This window comes from Bos javanicus, chromosome 9 (assembly GCF_032452875.1).
Source record: "Bos javanicus breed banteng chromosome 9, ARS-OSU_banteng_1.0, whole genome shotgun sequence".
Taxonomy (NCBI): domain Eukaryota; kingdom Metazoa; phylum Chordata; class Mammalia; order Artiodactyla; family Bovidae; genus Bos; species Bos javanicus.
In genome coordinates, this window is record NC_083876.1 from 73,025,892 (window position 1) to 73,040,030 (window position 14,139).

At 39.4% G+C, this 14,139-nt stretch overlaps 1 protein-coding gene across 6 annotated transcripts in view; it reads right to left on the bottom strand.

The window, feature by feature from the left end:
- Positions 1–8,646: 8,646 nt before the first annotated feature.
- Positions 8,647–14,139, bottom strand: part of HBS1L (HBS1 like translational GTPase) — an 85,240-nt gene continuing 79,747 nt past the window's right edge. For 3 of the 6 annotated variants that reach the window (XM_061428046.1, XM_061428047.1, XM_061428050.1), the window contains 3 exons: positions 13,873–13,973; positions 11,177–11,321; positions 8,647–9,315 (listed from right to left, as the gene is read on the bottom strand). In XM_061428046.1, the coding sequence (XP_061284030.1) occupies positions 9,304–9,315; positions 11,177–11,321; positions 13,873–13,973 (258 nt within the window). In that variant the 3' untranslated portion in view covers positions 8,647–9,303. Of the gene's footprint in view, positions 9,316–11,175; positions 11,322–13,872; positions 13,974–14,139 lie in introns of those variants that run through there. The other 3 variants (XR_009738554.1, XR_009738555.1, XM_061428049.1) reach the window with 2 other exon arrangements.

The following is a 14,139-nucleotide window of genomic DNA, read 5'->3' on the forward strand; positions in this document are numbered from 1 at the left end:
GCCAGCTTCAGAGAAGTGAAGTCCAAATGGCATAGTTGGTAAGGCTAAACAGTTATCTCGTCTCCAAGTTGCCTGCTTTTTCCTCAGTGCATCCGTCACTGCCTTCACCATCAGAGGTGGTTGAGGGCAGACTCTCTCTTTCCACCACCCACCATCTTCTACCTTGACTGTCTTGTCACTACACTGTCCATCCTGAAACCAGGGTGGTTGCTGCAGCAACATCTTCCCAGAGGCGCTATGAAGATGATGACATCAGCCAAAACCATGCATGATGTGTATAAACAACCAGGATCCATGTCCATGATGTAAGAATTTCTGCAAATAGGTAAGAGAAAGGAACAACCTCACAGAAAAGATAAGCAAAGGACAGTGTGGAAGTGTTAGTCTCTCTGCTGCTGCTGCTACTGCTGCTAAGTCGCTTCAGTTGTGTCCAACTCTGTGCGACCCATAGACAGCAGCCCACCAGGCTTCCCGTCCCTGGGATTCTCCAGGCAAGAACGCTGAGTGGGTTGCCATTTCCTTCTCCAGGGGATCTTCCTGCCCCAGGGATCAAACCCAGGTCTCCTGCATTTCAGGCAGATCCTTTACCTTCTGAGCCACCAGAGAAGCCCTAAGCAAAGGAAAGGAAAAAGCAATTCACAGCAAAGGGAACAGAGTAGGCTAATGAGGGTGTGAAAAGATGCTACATATCACTGTTAAGCAGGGAATGTGAAAGACTAAGAGGAGCTATGTTGCCAAGCTGCCTGAAGAACAGCTTCTTTATTTTTTTAATATGACATTTTTCGTATTTATTTATTTGATTTGTGGTTGCTGGGTCTTGGTTGCTGCATGCAGGCTTTCTCTAGTTGCAGTGCATTGGCTTCTGGCATCAGTGGCTTCTCCTATCATGGAGCACAGGCTCTAGGCACACGTGCTACAGTAGTTGCAGCTCTCAACCTTAGTTCCCCCACGGCATGTGGAATCTTCCGCGACCAGGGATCAAGCCCATGTCCCCTGCATTGGCAGGCAGATTCTTATTCATTGTAGTACCAGGGAAGCCCCCAGTTTCCTTTTATGTTGAAGTATAGTTGTTTTACAACATTGTGTTAGTTTCAGATGTATACTCTTTAAGATTCTTTTCCCTTATAGATTATTATAAGATACTGAATAGAGTTCTCTGGGCTACACAGCATGACCTTGCTGCTTATCTATTTTATATTTGCTGCTAAGTAGCTTCAGTTGTTTCTGACTCTTTGCGACCCTATGGACCATGGACCACCCCTCTTGTATATGGGATTCTGCAGGCAAGAACACTGGAATGGGTTGCCATGCTCTCCTCCAGGGGATCTTCCCAATCCAGGGATGGAACCTGTGTCTCTCGAATCTCTTGCATCTCCTGCACTGGCAGGCAGGTTCTTTACCACTAGCGCCACGTGGGAAGCCCATTATGATCAAATTGCCAACATCCACTGGATCATCAAAAAAGCAAGAGAGTTCCAGAAAAACATCTATTTCTGCTTTATTGACTATACCAAAGCCTTTGATCACAACAATCTCTGGAAAATTCTGAAAGAGATGGGAATACCAGACCACCTGACCTGACTCTTGAGAAATCTGTATGCAGGTCAGGAAGCAACAGTTAGAACTGGACATGGAACAACAGACTGGTTCCAAATAGGAAAAGGAGTACATCAAGGCTGTATATTGTCACCCTGTTTATTTAACTTCTATGCAGAGTACATCATGAGAAACGCTGGGCTGGAAGAAGCACAAGCTGGAATCAAGATTGCCGGGAGAAATATCAATAATCTCAGATACCACCCTTATGGCAGAAAGTGAAGAAGAACTAAAGAGCCTCTTGATGAAAGTGAAAGAGGAGAGTGAAAAAGTTGGCTTAAAGCTCAACATTCAGAAAATGAAGATCATGGCATCCGGTCCCATCACTTCATGGGAAATAGATGGAGAAACAGTGGAACCAGTGACAGACTTTATTTTGGGGGGCTCCAAAATCATTGCAAATGGTGACTGCAGCCATGAAATTAAAAAGCGCTTACTCCTTGGAAGGAACGTTACGACCAACCTAGATAGCATATTAGAAAGCAGAGACATTACTTTGCCAACAAAGGTCTGGCTAGTCAAGGCTATGGTTTTTCCATTAGTTATGTATGGATGTGAGAGTTGGACTATAAAGAAAGCTGAGCGCTGAAGAATTGATGCTTTTGAAATGTGGTGTTGAAGACTCTTGAGAGTCCCTTGGACTGCAAGGAGATCCAACCAGTCCATCCTAAAGGAGATCAGTCCTGAATATTCACTGGAAGGACTGATGTTGAAGCTGAAGCTCCAGTACTTTGGCCACCTGATGTGAAGAGCTGACTCATTGCAATAGACCCTGATGCTGGGAAAGATTGAAGGCAGGAGAAGGGGACAATAGAGGATGAGATGGTTGGATGGCATCACTGACTCAATGGACATGAGTTTGAGTGAACTCTGGGAGTTGGTGATGGACAGGGAGGCCTGGCGTGCTGCAGTCCATGGGGTCACAAAGAGTTGGGCACAACTGAGCAACTGAACTGAAGTGTGTATCTGTTAATTTCCAATTCATCCCTCCCCCCTTTCCCCTTTGGTAATCATAAAGTTTGTTTTGTGGATCTGTTTGTAAATTTATGATTTATGAATTTAGTTTGTTTTGTGGATCTGTTTGTAAATAATTCATTTGTATCACTTTTTTAGGTTTCACATGAGTGATATGATATGATATTTGTCTTTTGCTGTCTTATTAATACTTCACTCATCTCTAGGTCCATCCCTATTGCTGCAAAGGGCATTATTTCACTCTTGTCTATGGTGCAGTGATATTCCATCATGTGTGCATACCACATCTTTATTCATTCATCACTCGATGGGCATTTAGGTTGTTTCCATGTCTTGGCTTTTGTAAATAGTGTTACCATATTTATTTCATTTATTTCACTATTAATTTAAGTGGTTTCAATATAAGAGAAGTGGGATCTCCTGAAAGCTAAAAGCTGACCTGGCACTCACAGCTGGGCCATGGTGTTCTCCTATTGGACACTGCTAATTCTTAAATCTCTGACATCGGACAAGGTTATTCGGCGCTCCTGATGAATTGAGTTAACCAACACTAGACACACCTGCTGGTGGGCTGCAGTCCCTCGGGTCGCTAAGAGTCAGACACGACTGAGCGACTTCACTTTCACTTTTCACTTTCATGCATTGGAGAAGGAAATGGCAACCCACTCCAGTGTTCTTGCCTGGAGAATCCCAGGAACAGGGGAGCCTGGTGGGCTGCCGTCTATGGGGTCGCACAGAGTCGGACACGACTGAAGTGACGAAGCAGCAGCAGACACGCCTGAGTAGATTAACGCCCTCTTGTGGCTAACGTGGATGACTGCTGCTGCTTTACCTTGTTCCTTTCTTCTACTTCCTAGATGAAAGTTGATCAACTACAGAATTACTCTCCACTTTCTGACAGTGCCCAACCCAGAAGAAACCATTGTTCACTTGAGCCCTCCCTCCTAATTACCTACATGTGCTCAGTTCTTTACACCCTCTTATTGTGAAGTACCTAGACTCCACGTTGTGTGGTCTCTGTGACAAGTGTCAATAAAATAATTTTGACTATAGTTGTGTCCTGTGGCCTTTGATGACATCCATAAATGATGGGCATCAACACATGCTTGCTAAGGAATTGTCTACCATAATATCCCCAATCTAAGTTGTGAGGTACTTCTTTATGATCTCAGCATTTTAAATCCTGCCTCCCCAATCCCTCACCCCTCTCCCAGGACATCTTTTGAGATTCTTACCCGAACCTATAAATAATGTCATAGCTGAATAATCAATGTGGGGGTTACAGTCCCTTTAGTTTTATGTATTTAGCTTCTGTGTCCTTTTTTATTTTGGAATTTAGTATTGTAGGAAAATCTAAGGCTAATTTTTTGTTTCTTTGAAGATGAATTTTGGGAGAATTTTGTATTGTTCCCAAGGCTTGTTTAATCTGGTTGTAATTCTTTTGTGATGTTTTACATAAAATATGGTGCAATCTTGGGTTTCCCTGTTCATTATTTTCACTATCTGCATTCTAGGAGTGGTTTTCAAGGACAACTTCTGTACTGTCAATTTTCCTGCAACTGTTATCTATTTTACAGCCTTTGTTGAATATTTAAATTTTACTATTATGATTTAGGCTCCATGTAGTCTCTTCTAACCTGTCCTGATCCTTTTCTCAACTCATCAATATCTCCTTACATCTTATAGACACCATGTACCAGTTACTGAAATAAAACTTTTGGGTCCTGCAATCCACCCGAAAGGTTTTTGTCTGCATGTGCTCAGTTACTACAGATTTTAACTGCAGGTCTGTTATATATTAAGCATGATTTTCGAACCATCTTTAAATAGAAATATACCCAAGCCCAGAATTGCAAAGTACTAACGTGTCGGTTACCCACACCACCTCACAGTCCCCCTGAGAGCTAGGAGAATCCCCAGCAGCCAGTTGATTGCTCATTATTACCTTTCTGAAATGCAAGCACATTAGAATCTTCCAGGCTCAAGAGGGTCACCCCAGTTTAGGAAAGGCATCAAATTTGGGCTGTGGTTCACCAGACAAGACGGCAGACAAGAGCAGCTTTAAAGTTTGCTTCTAACAGATTTTCTTTTTCCTTCACTATAAAAAAAAGCCCCTTCACACACAGCATTATAATAGAAATAAAAGCTTGTAATCCTCTGACAATACAGATGCAAAGAAATGAGAATCATTGACAACATTACCACCAGGATTAATTCTTTCATTCATTTAACAATTGCACATAAGAAGCACCACACCAGTTGCTGAAACAATCAGAAGGAAAACAGGTCTATTTCCTCTTGGAACTTACATTTCAGTGGAAAGAGAAAACAATAACTAATCATACAAACCAATATACAATTGAACCCTGAAAGTATCCTGAGAAGACAGGTCCCATGGAAGCACATATTAATAGTAACCCATCTTCCTTACACTAGTCAGAGGCCAGGGGCTCCCTGAGAGAGGTGATGAGGGGCAACACAGGATCAGGACCTAATGTTCCACAGTGCTCTGATTAATTATTATCACATATGGTTACATGGCTCATCTCATTCCTAGTGAGTCTATATATTTTTCCTTTTAAAAGTTTTGAATACCTTTGGAATTTTCAAAGAACCCGGCTATAAATTACTTGATCCATTCTACTTTTGCTCTGCAAGCAAGATCCCAGGCCCTCTAAGAAGGGCTTTAAGTATCTTCAACGAGGGTCATTGCTGGCCTCCTCGTCTTCCCACTTGGACCGTCCCTCACGTCAGTGTGGTTCTGCTGACCTGTGCCAGCTGTGGCCCCACTGTTAAGATTCTCACTGGCATGGCTCTTGTTCCTGGACGTGGGTGGGTTCTAAAGGATGGTTTTCAGTGTTGGTGGGATCTTAAGTTGCTGCTGTGTGTTTAAAAGCTGCATTCTTGGATGATTTTGCCAATGCAAAACATGACCTGTTTCCCTCCACTAATTCTGAACTGGTCAGAGATTGTGATTTACAGGTTGGATTACTTTAACACAAGAGGCTCTCTTATGTTAAGTACAATCTTACTTCAACGTTAACGGGCTCCCCTCTTCACCTAGTCCCTCCTGCATTGTCCTTAGGGTGCATTCCTCTTAAATGCCTTCATACATTAATTCTCACTTGCAGTTTGTAGTACCAAGACCCCCTGGCTGAACTGTCAGCCCCACAAAGACCTAAGCTGCAGAGCTCTCTTCTGTGCCTGGAATAAGACAAACTCACACCAGGGAGGAAAGAAGGAATGTTTTTGTATTTACAGATTTTTCTGGATGTTTTAGAGGGAAGTTGGAAAACAGTGACCCAGTGATTTTTATCGAGTCTTCTTATCTAGAAGCTTCTTATAACTTTTGACTGTTGCTGAAGCTCCAATACTTTGGCCACCTGATGTGAAGAGCTTCCTCATTGGAAAAGACCCTGATGTTGGGAAAGACTGAGGGAAGAAGGGGGTGGCAGAGGATGAGATAGTTAGATAGCCTTAGCAACTGAACGGACATGAATTTGAGCAAACTCTGGGAGATAGTGGAGAACAGAGGAGCCTGGCATGCTACAGTCTATGAGGTTGCAAAGAATCAGACATGACTTAGTAACTGAACAAGACCATAATCTTGACTAACTCCTATACATTGATGTTTGTAATTTTATATTTTTAAATAATTTTTAAAGTTATATTTCTATCAAAAAAAATCTTGATTATAAAATGAAAAAAGCCTGACTAATGATCACAACTCCAAAAAAAATATGCATGAGAGACAGAAAAGAAATACATCAAAACGTTACCAGCAGTAATATTTAGGCAATACTTATGGAGAAGGCAATGGCACCCCACTCCAGTACTCTTGCCTGGAAAATCCCATGGAAGGAGGAGCCTGGTAGGCTGCAGTCCCTGGGGTCGAGAAGAGTCGGACACGACTGAGCGACTTCACTTTCAACTTTTCACTTTCATGCATTGGAGAAGGAAATGGCAACTCACTCCAGTGTTCTTGCCTGGAGAATCCCTGGGACAGCAGAGCCTGGTGGGCTGCCATCTATGGGGTCGCATAGAGTCAGACACGACTGAAGTGACTTAGCAGTAGCAGTAGCAACTATGGGTCAATTTTATTCTTTCTTCTACTTTTCTTTATTTTCCAAATTTTCCAGAGTGAATGATTACATTTTAGCAATGGTTAAAATTACTAGTTTGTGTATTCACAGGAGAAAAAAAGGACTATGTCCAGAAGTTGTTTTCTAAACCAATATTCGAGTTTCTAAAATTCAAGAATGAATGTGTAGAAAAACACTATCAAGTCAAACTGTGGATCCGAAATCTTTTCAAGCCCGGTTACCAAACAGGCAACTGATCCAGTGGAGACCCATGAAGAGTTGAGATAAGAGGACAAAGCCACTTATGTGAAGAAAGAGTGAAGGAGATAAATAGGAAGGAGAAGCAGAGACAAGAAGTACCTGAAGCAAAATGACCCAAAATGAACATACTATTTTGTATGGGTAAATCTCAGGGGAAGGATTTCAGACCAAACCAAGCTTGGGCATGCTTGCTGGACACCCTGTCACTAACCTGCCACAGTGGGTCCTCTTAATATCACCACCCCCTCAACAACAATTCATATAAACACAATGTAAATAAAAGGATCACTCTATCACAATTGAATGAAGAAATAAACTCATTTCTACTACTGCTACGATTACTTGTTTTATGCTAAATTTTTACTTAGAATTCTTAATGCTATACTATCGTGCCCTTGTATGTGATACAGAGCGGATGTCTGTTTTTGCATCCCACCCCTCCCCCCGCTCCCCAATCCATTTCCCCTTCCTCACAGCATCCTGAATTTCCTTCCATCCCTTCCACAGTCCTCAGCTATGTGCTTTGGATGAAATTTACATCATATCCAAAGGATGCTCCAAGGAAAGAAATTAAACATAATTACAGTCAATGGGAAGATGTTTTTAGGTCTTCTGGAAAAGACATGTTTTAGCCCGTCTGTGTGCTTGGAGGGTCTGAGGATCTATATGTGGAACTACAGGGGTTCCGTATGGAGTCTGAGGGTAAAACCCACACTGGAAAAGGGAGAGTACAGATAAGTTTTTGTATGACTCTGTGACTCAAACAAGGCCAGGGATGAAAGCCAGGGCTACTGCTGAAAAACCAGGACTCTGCTAGTCTTTCTTTTTCGCTTAATTCACTTAAAGTCAGGTTTCCATCCGACTATCCATACGGTGCTTAGTCACTCAGTTGTCTGACTCTCGGCGACCCTTTGGACTGTAGCTTGCCACGTTCCTCTGTCATGGGATTTTTCAGGCAACAATACTGGAGTGGATAGAAATTTCCTTCTCTAGGGGATCTTTCCAACCCAGGGATCAAACCCACGTCTCTGGTGTCTCCTACACTGCAGGCAGATGCTTTACCTGCTGAGCCATTCTGTCAGATGTATCTGTTAAATGTCTGATTAACATAGTGTAGAAACAAAACACTTTCTTGCCTTAGTTAAGTTTACTCTCGTCACAGCTATACATATATTTTTCAGTAAAAAAATGTGCTCATCTTATGATGGTCCACCAAGCAGCACATTTATGGTTTGTACATCTTACCAGACTTACTCTTCAATTACGAAGAAATGCTATTGAATATGGCAAGCCATCGATATACAAATTACATCATTTCCCAGTTAAAAAAAAAAAAAAAATTCTATCATTCTGTCCATCAGATCAGGGTCCCAGGCTCAGCTGAGGACAAAATCTACTCCAAAGCAATTGTACCCAGGAGGGAGCTCAACGAATACTTGCTCACTAAATATATCTTGGAGTCTGCTCAAACTTTAAAGAAAAACATGACTCTTACTCATAGGGGACTTATGATCTATAACATATACAAGATGAAGTCATTATACATGGAATTATGGAAGTGAGAATGGGAAAAATAAAGTTATGGTTAGAAATGGATGAGATTAAATTTGCTCTGTTAGGATAAAAAGCAAGAATTCACATGAAAGAGTTGGGAAACTCATAGGCGAAAAAGATCCCAAGAAACCTAAGCCCTACTTGGAAATCTCATAAACATCAATGAAACCAGAACACATTTTGTTGTTATGCTTAAACTAAGACATTTTATTAGCTAGCTTTACATCTTAAATATTATTTCTGTTACCAAAGGAACAATTTCCACTAATTCCAAACTAAGCTTTCAAATGGTTGCTTGCTGAAGGAAGAATACTCTTATGCTCAACACCAAATACCTTAATTATAACCTTCAACAAATCTTTTCTTAGAGTTAACTAAAAAACTATTCAGTTCAAATATTAACTACCTCAATAATCCATTTTAGCTATTTGTCCTTAGAAACATGTCTTGTAGAGTTGAAATCAGAAGAGAAAACTGTAAACATTTGTAGTTTGGCTGAAAGTAGAGTTCACTTCATGATGATTCAATGTCTTCTAACATACTTCTGATGGCTTCCATAAATCTCAGTAAGGTAAATCCATTACTAATATTTCAAAGGAAAAAGCTAGTTTTTAAAATCAAAGTGCAGTATTAGCCTTTCTTTGTCAGTTGGCAACTTGAAATTTTTGTAGGGCTGATGAATACTTCTTTGTGGTTGATCATAGCTCTAATTTTCTCTCTTACTTTAAAAAAAATATCAATTGCACACTGTTGCTTTAACTGAGTAACTGGATTCTTTCAAAACGGAGGTTAGCTATCTCATTAAATTTAGAAACATGGTAGAAATTCTGACCCATCAATCTTTTATCTGTAAAAGAAAAAAAAGTATTTGCTATAATTTAACCAATCACATTACATCAAAGGAACCATTAACAACAAAACAAAAGGAAAACGGCAGTGGAGTAATCATTATATCAGATAGAACTTTTGTTTTTCCTGCAACTTTTCTCCTTTCCTAGTCATGTTATTTGAGATTTTCTATCTCTCCATTATTTTCCACAAGAAACTGCATCTTATTTTTAGAATGCTCTTTTATAAAGAATGTTTTGACAAATTAAATGACAAAGATATTAGGTAACATTTACTGAATTCTTTCTAAATGCCAATCACTGTGCCAAGTGCTTTATACAGATCATTTCATTTCACAACTCCAGAAAGTAGATTCTATTACCCTATTTTCATAGATGAATCAATGACAGGAGAAATGCTATGCTTCTGCAGCTAGGAATTAGTAGAGCAATAACTCAATTTGGGCTTATGTTTAACTCCAGAGCCTTCTATATGACACAGGTATGTATAACTGAATTTTGATGCAACATGAAGCCCATGTCAAAAGTATCCATCCAGTTAAATGAGGTGAGTAATTTTTATGCAGAAAACAATCATATGAAGTAATGAAGCCCCTTTTAAAAATACATGCGTACCTCAGAGATATTGTGGGTTTGATCTCAGACCACTTCAATAAAGTGAGAATCACAATAAAGTGAGTCATAGGAATTTTTTTTGGTTTCCCACTGCATAGAAAAGTTACATTTATACTATGCTATGGTCTATTAAGAGTGTAATAGCATTATGTTTATAAAAAAAATCTACATACCTTAACTTAAAAACACTTCATTGCTAAAAATTGCTAATCATCATCTGAGCCTTGGGTGAGTCATAATTTTTTTTTTTTGTAACAGCAACATCACAGGCACCCATAACAAATATAATGCGAGTGAGTGTCGAAGTCACTGTTGTGTCTAACTCTTTGTGATTCCATGGACTGCAGCCCACCAGGCTTGTCTGTCCATGGAATTCTCCAGGCAAGAATACTGGAGTGGGTGGCCATTTCCTTCTCCAGAGGATCTTCCCAACCTAGGGACTGAATTCAGGTCTCCTGCATTAAGGCAGATTCTTAACCATCTGAGCCACCAGGGAAGCTCAACAAAGATAACAAATAATGCAAAAGTCTGAAACAAGAATTACCAAAATGTGAAACAGAGACATGAAGTGAGCAAATGCTGTTGGGAAAATTGTGCCTATAGACTTGCTTGAGGCAAAGTTGCCATAAACCTTTATTTCTAAAAGAATGCAATATCTGCAAAGTGTAATAAAATGAGGCACGCTCATATTCATAAGATCTATATTAACATACCATACTGTGGAAGAAAATTAAAGTTAATGAAATTCTGGTTCATTTCTGGCTATCTTCTCCAAAACTCAGCTGTACTTACCTTATCCTTACAGATTAGGTATGTTTCAGAAACACTACTGGTATGTTAACTGAACTTCCTGAATGAATGCATTAAGAGCTAGTTATTTAAAGAAAAAAGTAAGGAGGGTGCTTCTGTTAAACAAACCACTACCCCCAATTAACTGACTCTTAAAGTCTATATTTTCATGATTTGTATTGCATACTTACAGATCTATTTTTCAATGGATTTCCTTTAATATTGAGCAATAATTTTACTGGTGGAGAAGACAATCTGGAAGTCTTATTATGAGAAAATCTAAGACCAAACATTTTCTTCTCATCATTCTTTTAATTTTTAATATAATTTTTAAAATGCTGTTCTAATATATCATAACTGTTCCCCTTAGGCCATAAAATCTCAGGAATCATTCTTAAAAGTAGAAAAAGAATAGACATAATAACCATGGACACATAATCAGTCACTTTAAAATACCTCAGTCACTACACCAGCAGCTATGGTAGAACCACTGTAGCGCAGCATAAATCTCCCCAGCTCTTTAAAGTCTTTGTAGAGCTCAAGAGCCACTGGTCTTTGTGTCTGTAGCTCCACTAATGCATTCTGGCCTTTGGTCAACAATCTATCATGAAAAATAAAAGAAACCAATGGATATCTAATAGAGGTAAAAAATGTAATTAAAATCTGCAAAATAAACATTTCACATTCCATCTATAAATCAACTTAGTTTTTTAAAAAACTTAAAAAGGAAAAAGGGATTTTCTTTAAATGAAAATATATGCTTTTAAATTTGGGGTGGTTAGTTGAAAAAAATGAGATGAGTAGTTCTAGATTTAAGAATTATTAGCAAGTTCATACATGTGTATGCACATATATATACACACATACATACATATACACACATTTTTTATAAACAATCCTCCAAATACAACTCTCTACCCCTTCAAGGATCCTATAATCTAAAATGCTCAGGACCTCTGCACAAAAGCTTTCTCTTTCATTCCCTTATGAAACTAAAGAAAATGATGCATTTGCATTTTAAAAGTGGAATGCAATGTCCTATGTCTTCCCCAGTAAAGTCCTAAATGGTAGATTATGTGTTAAAAAGTTATCTTTAAAGAGGACACTTTCCTAGTGCCACCACACTACCTGAGGGTTCTCTCTCCTTCCCTCTTCTCTCTTTTCTCACCTGGGAAGAGTGGTTCTTTAACAGAGGTTCAAGATAAAAACACATAAGATTTTCCCACAACATGCTGTTTGTAGGAAATGAAGGCAGATGAGGCATGGGCCTGACCGTAAACAGCTCCACACAAATAAGCAAACAAATAAAAATCCTTGTGTGCAAGGGCCCCATCAGCTTACTAAAAGAAGTAGAACCCAAAGGGGACATTTTGAAACATTCTCTAATTCAATTTCTAGAATACTAGAAGGCTAGAGGACAGCAATCAAAAACTCCCCTTCTGAAAGACTACTTTAGGGACAGAAAGATAGAATAAACCAAGGTTTCCAAAAAAGTATGCCAAAAATTCTAAATACTGGTTTTGGGCAATTTCAGCTTAAGGTCCCATTTGTTAGGATGGTGAACATTTAACATATTCATAATTTGCAGTTAAGTTTGGTTCTAGAAAGTCTGGCTCCATCCCATGTAAGTCAATTGAGTCTACAACATGCCTGAAGTGGAAGAAAAGCAGAAAGCCTAAGTGATGTTGGTGCAAAATAAAAGGACAAAGCTACAGATATGGTGATTGGAAAAACTAGCATGATAATATATTAAGACCTAGTGTGAGCATCACTGAGCTAGGACTCTGCAGCAGGAGCAGGGAGAGGAAAATTCAGGATTAGATCTGATGAGTCAGTATCAGATTGAGAACTTTCCAAATCACTTATATCTCAGTCCAACAGCCTGGTTCCTGCCAAAAAATATAATTTATGTGAACAAACTGACTGGATTAGAATCTTGAGCCTGCCACTTGCTAGCTTTATGATCTTGAACACGTTATACAATCTCTCTAGGCCTCAGTTTCCTTATCTGAAAAATGGGAAACATAGTAATACTTGATTCATACTGTAGCTGAGAATGTAAACCATACAAAAGCACTTATGACAGAACCAAGAAAAAAGTGGTCCTCTAGAAACATCAGTCATGATTAGTTCTATGACAATTCTCAGTACGTTATGGCGGGCGCTCATGCTAGAAGCTAGAGACTCAGGTTAAAAATAAAGAACTATCTTTAAAAGAGGCGTTAAGTAGGCTCCTTTTTCTAACTAATGGAGAACAAACATGGGTGTTAGAGTAGTGTGAAGTTCTATCTTCTACTTGCAACCAACCCTAAATTAACCCTCTAACCACCTTGGCCTCTTACACAGGTGCAAATGAGGAGGAATACCCCAGGACTTAAAAAAGGGGATTTTTGGTGGGACTCCCCATAGGGCTGAAGTAAGGAAAACCCCAGTGCTGAACCAGCCAAGCCAAACTGTGGTCAGTCTTTAGTTGAATTAGAGTAAGAAACTCAAGGTTCTCAGGAAGCACGTCTTCTGAAAAATCCCAAGCCTATCCCAGCCAAAGGGGAATTGTCCACACGTAGACACAGATACTAACGGTAATCAGAGGGGACCGACTTGTGATCACCTCAGCCCAAGGCACGAGGCGACTTTAAGGAGGAAAAAAGGATACTTCCCAGGTGGGAAAAAAACAGTGTGTAGGTCACTCTCTCCTTGAGGTATTCTTAGCACAGGGCATGATTCTCACGAGGGGGTAACAAGATAGTATAGAAGAACAATGAAGTTGGAATTTGGGACAAGTGGCTAGGCATAAATCAAACTCATCTTCAAAAATGTAAGACTGATTTTTTTTAATGCCTTCATTTTTACATCATCGGTATCTAAGGCTTGATAGTTAAATAAAAACATATTTACATTTTTATTTATAATTCACACCCATCACTATCATATGTAACAGAAATTATATCAAGCATTCCTACCTAAAATAGGAGCTTAAATATTTGTTTTTGTGTTTTCATCCAGTCCTTTAAAAAAATGATTTCTAGAACAAGTTAAAATAGACTTATCATAAAGAGAATTCACTTATCACAGAGAGAAATATTATACAAATGAATTCATCTGTAAGAAATGTACTTATATTGTGTTTGTTATTTACACATTAAAACACTTACTTAGGCTTTTTCTTTGTGACTTCACCAGTGCTTTTGTTTAAAACACTAATCAATCTTTTAATAACAGCGGGTTCACTGACGGTTTGGTAGTGTAACAGCACCTAAAAAAAGAATTGTAACACAAAAAAGTTGTTGGCTGCAGCATCTCTGGCCTTCTACTCTTGCACTCACACTGTATCACATCAGCCTCAGAACTACTGCCTGGAGTCACAGGATCTCCAGCTGCTTCCTTGAAGCCCTACCACTCTCATCAGGCTGTCCCTTAAC